At 32.9% G+C, this 9,299-nt stretch overlaps 1 protein-coding gene across 1 annotated transcript; it reads right to left on the reverse strand.

Annotated features, from left to right (window-relative positions):
• Positions 1–1,470: 1,470 nt before the first annotated feature.
• Positions 1,471–8,855, reverse strand: LOC134717722 (potassium voltage-gated channel protein Shaw-like). Its single transcript, XM_063580215.1, has 2 exons — positions 8,379–8,855; positions 1,471–2,331 (listed from the first exon to the last, which is right to left on the reverse strand). Exons 1-2 carry the CDS (start codon positions 8,853–8,855, stop codon positions 1,471–1,473), a joined length of 1,338 nt encoding a protein of 445 aa, XP_063436285.1.
• Positions 8,856–9,299: the final 444 nt, after the last annotated feature.

Consider the following 9,299-nt stretch of genomic DNA (forward strand, 5'->3'; position numbering starts at 1 on the left):
AGGAGTGTTTGGCTTTGGTTAGTCTTTTATAGTTTTATAGTTATTAATTAATATTTCATTTATAGGTTTTGGAGTTTAGTACGTCGTCCATTTTTTACTGAACTAGTACTCATTTTTATTATGAGCCAGCTGTAGTCTGCTTTCCGGTGCATGATTTGTTCACTGGGTTGAAGACCTATTGGTGGACTTCGGCTGTTATCTACTCTTTGATCGGGTTGTCTCTTTGACATATTCCCCATTTCCATTCTCTATACCATTATCCAGCAACGCATATAAACCATATTTCAAGTAACATGGCACAGTAAATGCTTAGCTAATTTCTTGTTAAAATATCGTTTAGATAAATTCTATTTATTGAAAGAAGTGAATATTTAGTGAAGTATTAATCATTTATACTTTGGTCAATCTGTGCTAGGAATCCTGTTCCGATTCCTATCGGTTCTATCATTGTTTTATGGAGAGCAACTCAATTTATCCGGCTACTAATTTGACATCAAACATAAACATCTACGGCATAACTAGCCAAGAAAAGAAATTAGATTTAGATATCGCAATTATTGTTAAAATGAATTTTGTGACAGGGTTTTCGGGATCCTGCTGGTAGAGTATACATTGACCTATAGTTGTTAAGGTCTGTGTCATTTTGGTCTCTTGTGGACTGTTGTTTCATTTACAATCATACCACATCTTCCTTTATATATATATATATATTGTAACGATTCCAACCAAATTGCATTAAGCTTATTATATGGAAAATCTTTTGTTGAACTGAATTCAGTATAGCAAAGGATGGCACATTGAATCCACTATTTTATTATATAGGTAAGTAGTATGAATGCCAATGAGACAAAATGTAAACATCCTGTGTACTATTTTATCTAGCTTTAAAATTAAGCGTAGTGTCTAGTTTCCATGAATGTTCACCAATGAAGTTAATACAAAAAAACAAGAAAAATATATGTAAACGAATAAATCGTTATTAAACATATCAATTTGTCTATACGTTGTTGACAGACAAATGGAATGTACAATTAGAATGAAAACACAATATTCCTCAAAAAGATTGATTCACGTGACATTCGATTTGACAATTACATTAATTTTTAAAGTACTCAGAACAATTTGAAGATATCGTATCATACATACAATTTAATTGTGTTCTCAACTAAGGATATAATAAAGGTATATCAATAGTTTGAATGTAGTTAAGGGTGACAATCTTCTTTATATAATTAACCTTCGAAAAGATTTCACTATTAATGTTCTTCATATTTAGCCGCCTGACAAGATGGTTTATGCAAACTATCATTTAACTGTGAAGCGTTATGTTCCCGGTTGTGAAGGCATTGACAGACAAACCAAACTTTTTTTTAGTATTTCGTATTCTGTATATGAGCTGTACAACAGTTAAAAAGGCATAATAGACTAAATGTTCATGCACAAATGATTACATTCGTGACGAATGTTTACCTACTTTGGTCCAACTGACGACTTTCTCGTGATAACGTTTTTCTTCGCGTTTTGTCGTCTTTCTATTCCAACATAGTGAGAGTAGAATAACAGAAAATTATTAACGAGTACCGGAATCAGTAGAGCAAGAAGGCACACCCCAGTTATTGCACAAATTGACGCGATCAGCCTTCCTTGGACAGTTGTCGGGTAGATATCTCCATAACCAACTGTCGTTAGAGTGACAATAGCCCACCATGCAGCGTCAGGGATATGTGCAAAGGCAGAATCTTGCGAGAAGTAGGCGAGAGACGAGAACAACAAAACAGCTGTACACAAAGTTAGCAGCATAACTAATAAATCCCCCACACTAGCACGTAACGTGTACACCAATATTCGGAATCCGCTGATGTGCCTTACCAGTCGAAATAATCGAAAGACTCGAAATAACTGAAGTGAATACACAATATCATGACCAGAATCCTTATATACCTCTTTAGGATTCACTTGATCTACGATGAGCGACGTATACATTACAATAAGGGCCAAAACGTCTATGAAGTTTAAAAATGTAATAAACTCCCTCCATGGCAAAGGAAACACTATAAGTTTGCAGATAAGTTCAATCGTAAAGTACGCCAATGTTATCATTTTGAGATACCAAAAAGCATCGATTTCAACGTAAACATGTTTTGGTAGTATAATTGCGGTGTCGTAATATGTTTCATTAAACCAGTAATCATCGAACAGTTCCTCCTCCTCCTCAGTGAAGTAATCAAACCATTCATCTTTTGTTAATTTCCTTCTAAATAATGGATGTGTGCTGCTGACCAGTAGGAATAAAGACAGCAAGACTATCGCATTGCTGATGTATAAATATATCTAAATGTAAAAATAAAATAAAGAAAACTTTGTTAGTATACACAACTGCATATGTAATAACATTGTATACTTTTTTGTCCACATTGGCTACATGTACAGGAGGAGGTTTGAGATCTCAATCACAAGTTTAACCCCGCCGCATTTTTGCACTTTCTCAAGTCTGAAGCCTCTGGCCTTTGTTAGTCTTGTATGATTTTCATTTTTAGTTTTTTTGATTTGTTTATCATATACATGATATACATTTCGGAATTTAGTATGACGTTTATTATCCCTGAACTAGTATATAACATTGTTTATGGGCCAATTGAAGCACGCTATTGATGTGGAATTTGTCTCGCTACATTGAAGATCTTCTGGCGGCCGTGGGCTATTATTTGATCTGTAATTGGGTTTACATTGATATATGTAAATTTTAAATTATAGATATGGGTATTACATGTAATAAAAATCTAACAACACTTATATATCATACTTATATCATGATATACAAAAAAAACATTGATGTTGTCATATAACAGTGCGTTTTATAATTTCACAGATGTATCAATTGATCTTTATTACTTTCTGTGTCATATGTATTTTTCTGCAATTTAAAAAAAAAACTCTGTGGTTATTCCTTTTGTGCAGCCATATTAAACAAATATTGTGAATACAAGTTTCTTTTATAGTCATTAGACAAATATAAATATTTAATTTCAATTCACACACAGCAAAATAAATAGGGTCGTAAATTTGCCTGTTTTATAACCTTTTTTTATGGACGAGTACAGTTGATGCTTGTTGCAAGACAAACATGTTGTTCTTTTTCAAGTGTATATCTTCATTTTCCACAGGTTGTCAACAAAGTCAATTTCCTCCAGGTATCTAAATTTTCAGAATCTACTAATTGGAATGACTAGTTTGCATTTTCAATGTTAAACCATATTCAAGCAATTGCTATCATTTTATTTTTCTTTACTACATATTTGATCTTTTTAATTAACTGCTTGCGCGAAAAGATACACAATATGATTACAATCTCAAGATAGTTAATTTATAGAAAGTAAAATATCAATAGTTCAAAACTACAAGGAAAATTAAGTCTGTTAAATTGTTGGATTAAACCTACTTTTTTAACAATTGTCATTTACATCAGACTATCCAATTTACTGCTTGTAAGAAATAATGGTTACAAGCATTCAAGACACACATAATGATTACAGTCGATCTCCCAAGAGTTAATTAATGGGGTTCATGACACGTTCCACCAAATTAATTCAATGTTCATTCATTGTGCTAATTTTCATAAATTTCCCGATTACAAAACTTTGAATTTTTCGAAAAACTAAAGATGCTTATTACAGGTATAGACTACCTTAGTCGTATTTGGCACAATATTTTGGAATTTTGGATCCTCAATGGTCTTCATCTTTGTACCTGTTTGGCTTTATTCATATTTTGATATGAGCGTCACTGATGAGTCTTATGTAGACGAAACGCGCGTCTGGCGTACTAAATTATAATCATGGTACCTCTGATTACTATTTACATGACTGGGTCGATGCCACTGCTGGTGGACGTTTCGTTCCCGAAGGAATCACCAGCCCAGTAGTCAACACTTCGGTGTTAACATGAATATCAATAATGTGGTCATTTTTATAAATTTACCGATTAGAAAACTTTGAATTTTTCGAAAAACTAAATATTATCTTATCCCAGGTATTAATCCCTTAGCCGTATTTTGCAAAACTTTTGGGAATTTTGGATCCGCGATGCTCGTCATTTTTGTACTTGTTTGGCTTTATACATATTTTGATATAAACGTCACTGATGATTCTTATGTAGACGAAACGCGCGTCTGGCTGACTTAATTATAATCCTGGTACCTTTGATATCTATTTACACCACTGAGTCCATGCCACTGCTGGTGGTCGTTTCGTCCCCGAAGGAATCACCAGCCAAGTAGTCAACACTTCGGTGTTGACATCAATATCAATAATGTGGTAATTTTCATAAATTTCCAAATTACAAAACTTTGAATTTTTCGAAAAACTAAGGATTTTCTTATCCAAGGTAAAGATTACCTTAGCCGTATTTGGCACAACATTTTGGAATTTTGGATCCTTGATGCTTTTCATATTTGTACATGTTCACTGATGAGTCTATGAGGACGAAACGCGTGTCTGGCGTACTAAATTATAATCCTGGTACCTTTGATAATTACTTTTATAGTGTGTACCATTTTATCTAGCTTTAAAATTGCAGTCAACATTTGAATTATTGGTAAACATATCTGCCTATGTCTAGATTCCTTGAAATGTTCACTTTGGTAATACAAAGGAGCAAAAATGTATATGTAAACGAATTAATCACATTTAAATTTGTCGATACGTTATTTTCAGACAAAGGGAAAGTACAGTTATAATGAATAATTCCATGTTGAAGGACCCCGGCATTTTAAAAAATTTAGAAAAGTAAAATCCCAAAAATACTGAACTCCGAGGAAAACAGAAAGTCCCTAATCAAATAGCAATATCAAAAGCTCTAACACACCAAACCAATAAACAACAACTGTCATATTCCTGACTTGTTGCATGCCTTTTTTGTGAAGAACCTTGTTTTATAGCTAGCTTAACCTCTAAGGTTTATATTTATTAACGTCATATTATTTTTTTTATAATTATGTTATGACATATAACATTATGATCTCTCGGTTTAATCCAAATAATGAGTATGAATCGCTCATCTGGATATAAACATAGATACCGAAAATGTAGTACTAGTGTTACGTTTTGCTCACTTGTTCAATCGTAGGTAATTAATGAAATGAAATAAAAACAACTTAGGATCAAATTAATGACCAGTGAATAAATTAACAAAATTTAAAACCAGATATGGCAACATGTATTCCCAAATTTGATAAATTCTATTGTTTATTGGCTTTGATTTCGATTTTAAATTGTTTAAAGGCCGCCCGACATTATTTGCCTAATTTTACCAATTATAATTTTCCTGTGCATATTGTGAAATAAAGTTTCTGGCTGTGTGATTTCTGAGAAAAAGTGTTGAAGGCTGTGCCCTTCCATTTTTAAAGGCTGTTGGGCTGTGTGTTTTCATTACACAAGGTGTTTGAGCCTTGTGTTTTCAGAGTACAAGGTTTTTACATTGTATTTTTTTCCGGATCATAAGGCTGTGCGCTGTTTGATTTCAGAATGATAGGAAATTTGCTTGCATGCTTTCAGTGTAATAGGGTTCTGGGCTGTACGTGTTCTTCATAATATATTTTTGGTCTGTTTTATTTTGGAATAAATGTAATCTAGGCTGTGCGATACAAAAATTATTGGGTTTTAAAAGGAAACGTTCCAATTTTAAGTTTTTCAGAGAGATTAGAATACCTTTAGAACTTAAAACATTGTGCCACTACAAAGCATCTATACATCAATCTAACTCTCTTTCATCTTGTAACAGTATTAAAACATTTGACTTTTCTACTCTTTACACAAGTATTCCACATTCCAAACTAAAAGACAAATCAAAATAGTTGGTATTACTTTGCTTCATAAAAAAGAATGGCCAACGTACATACAAGTATCTTGTCTTAGGGAGGGATAAATCCTACTTTGTAAAGAATCACTCTGATTCTAACAAAAAATTCTCTGAAACCGATATTATCAAGATGCTTAATTTCTTGATTGACAACATATTTGTTACGTTCGGAGGACGTGTTTTTCAACAGACTGTCGGCATCCCAATGGGAACAAACTGTGCCCCTCTACTTGCTGACCTTTTTCTTTATTATTATGAGGCTGACTTCATGCAGGAACTTCTTAGGAAGAAAGATAAGAAGTTAGCAATATCCTTTAAATCTACTTTCCGCTATATAGATGACGTTCTTTCACTCAACAATTCAACATTTGTGACTATGTGGAACGCATCTATCCCATCGAATTGGAGATAAAGGATACTACAGATACAGTTATGTCGGCTTCATATCTTTACTTACATCTAGAAATTGACAATGAGGGTCGGTTGAAGACAAAACTTTACGACAAAAGAGATGATTTGAGCTTTCCAATTGTGAACTTTCCATTTCTAAGTAGCAACATTCCAGCAGCACCTGCATACGAGGTATATATCTCCCAATTGATACGATATTCCCGTGCTTGCATTTCCTATCATGATTTTCTTGATAGAGGGTTACTGCTCACAAGGAAGCTATTAAACCAAGAGTTCCAAATGGTGAAGTTGAAATCATCCCTTCGTAAATTTTACGGACGCCATCACGAGTTGGTTGGCCGTTATTGAATAACGTTTTAATACTGTTACAAGATGAAAGAGAGTTAGATTGTATGTTCTCTAAAAGATCTTTGGAATTTTTAAGTATTCACATCTGATTCACGCCACCCCTAAAATAGGCAGTTTCACAATAACTTTGAAGCCCGTCTTTGATTGCTGATAAAATAGATGTTAATAATTTAGAAAAGGGGTTTCGTGGAGCACTTGGAAGACCCAGCAATATACCGTTGTTTGTTATGACATTTATGTAGTTTAGGTATCCAATACAGTGATTGAAGATCCAGTTCTTCATCTTTGGTTGCAATACCAAAGGAACAAAGAACAGACCTATGATTATCCAGGATTTCCTCTTTGGTAAGTATCGTGAGGGTATATGTTGAGTTTCCAAGTGAATTGTCTATACCTAATTCGTTTATCAAGCAATTAATGTAATGACTTTTACAGACAAAAACGATGTTATTTGGGCTTTTGTCTGCGGGGACAACAACATATTTATCATGGAGGTCGGATAGGTGTTTAGCAACATTTGGGTCATTGCAGATTGACGACATACATTATGATTACAGTCTCCTGAAGGAAAGAAAGTAAAATAACAAAAATAGTAAACTCTTTCGAAAATTTGAAATGGCAAAATCAAAAGCTGAAAGGTAGGAAACGAATGTAGAACAGGCATTTAATTTTGTAAAAAAAGTTGCATTAAACGTGATTTTCTAGCTAGCTAAACATTTGTTGTCATTACCATGGTTAAAAGCAGTTAAGACACTCATAACGATTACAGTCGATCTCCTGCGAGGTAATTAATGGGGTTCATGACACGTTCCATCACATTAATGTAATGGTTTATTCATGCAATTGATTTAATTTTAAGATCAAACTTTTGTTCTTGAAAAAGTTTATTGACAGTCATTTCACAGTTTATAAACTAACATCAACATATATGAATAAGCTACTATTAGTTACTGGTTCTTATGTTCTAATGATTACCTTGTTCGATTAATCAATTTATATTCACCTTGAAGATGAAATGTATTTATCAAAGTTGTACAAAATCGAACATGTAAACTGTTGTTTGTTTATAGTTAACACGTGTTTGGTTAATTATAGTAAGGTCGGTTAGATTGGGATATTGAGTTCATGCACGAGTGAACTCAGGTGGTTTAAAGTCATTCGAGCCATTGCAATCAAAGTGTACAGTAGCATTTTGCAAAATAAATAATATTATTAATCATATTATTTATTTTCAGATTTGTGGACCACAAGTATGGGGAAACCAGTACAAGCTGCTTAATAGTTATATATTATATGAACTTTCAACAATATTATACTCATATTATATTTATAATAAAATGTGCGCTTGTCTCTGCAAGTGGCGTCTCCCATGTAAGAGATTGTGGTTATTTGATACATATTTTATATTCGTTTGAGTTTACGAATTAGAATTTAAAATAAGATATTCGCCATTTGATATTGAGCAATCCGTTATGTATAACATATCTTTTCGTCATATTTATAAAAATCAACAAACCACTTGTGACTTTAATGATTTTGTTTATAATAATTTTATTACCTTATATACTCAAAAAGGATAAGACACAAGTCAATCACACTTATATTATCTTCTCCCATGATTTTATTTTACCATCGTAACACGTGTTTAACTGTTTGAGTGAACAGACAAAGGCACCAGTATTATACCGCTTTTCGAAAGACATAAAGTTGAAACGATGAAGAAAATTTAAACACAGTGTACTAATTGTCATAACATATTTTACCTTGGCTAACATAGAGGAAGTAGGATATTCCATAACAGACCACACTCTCGCTTGTACAGACCTCCATCCGTTCCCGCCGGCCATCGTCGCTACTATTTCAAACATAGTATTTCTTTTGCATTCCCCTTCCTCTAAAACAGTTAAAACTTGTAGGTTATCAAAGTATGAAATATATTTAGTGAAGCAACACGATTCTAATTCAGTTTCTGGTAATCCCCAAAATTCCAGTTCTTCGTTAAATTTCTGTGGACATATGTCTTCTGGCATGTGTAGTTTTCCACCATTTAAATAATCAAATATATTGTTTGTAGACGTTGTGTGTCTGTTGATTTGAAAGTCCATACATTTAGAATCATCCTTAATTGTTGCTAAGATATGATCTGCGGCATCTGAGTTAGTTTCACGAATTCTTTTTAATAGTTGATCTGAAAATTCGTGTTTTATTCCTCTATTTGAAATACAACGTCCTCCTGCCATAATTTACTGCAATTTCTTTCGCAATCTATATCTAACTTAATAAATGAACGAACGAATTATCTTTTTTTTTTTGAGTTTTTGATCTGAATTGTCATATAATTTCGCAGTTCGGTGAGTTAATGCCATTACATTCAATTTTCGTCTAATTGATGTAAGAAACGCTCATCCATTTCCGACAGTGGCAATATTCTAAGACATCAATTTATAAGTTACGAATCAAGTAATTAATCTGTAACAAGTTATTAACCTCCATCTCGATAATATAGAACTAAGGTGAAATGGGTTGATTGTCAAAGAAACAATTATAAGACTTTAAACATTTATCAATGTACAGCATACAGCACATTCGAAGTAACAACATTCAGTGTACAAGTATAAATAATGCAGTAACTTAAATGTTGTACATACATGCATGGGCATTTAGAAGTATTGATTCATCTTAAA

Source organism: Mytilus trossulus, chromosome 5 (assembly GCF_036588685.1).
Source record: "Mytilus trossulus isolate FHL-02 chromosome 5, PNRI_Mtr1.1.1.hap1, whole genome shotgun sequence".
Classification (NCBI taxonomy): Eukaryota; Metazoa; Mollusca; class Bivalvia; order Mytilida; family Mytilidae; genus Mytilus; species Mytilus trossulus.

What these genes read in the sequence shown, in the direction of transcription:
- LOC134717722 (XM_063580215.1), bottom strand. Translation starts at nt 8,855, where the DNA reads ATGGCAGGAGGACGTTGTATTTCAAATAGAGGAATAAAACACGAATTT. An exon ending in CTTCCTCTATGTTAGCCAAG is followed by an intron (nt 2,332 to 8,378) that starts GTAAAATATGTT and finishes TTTTACATTTAG; the next exon opens with ATATATTTATACATCAGCAA.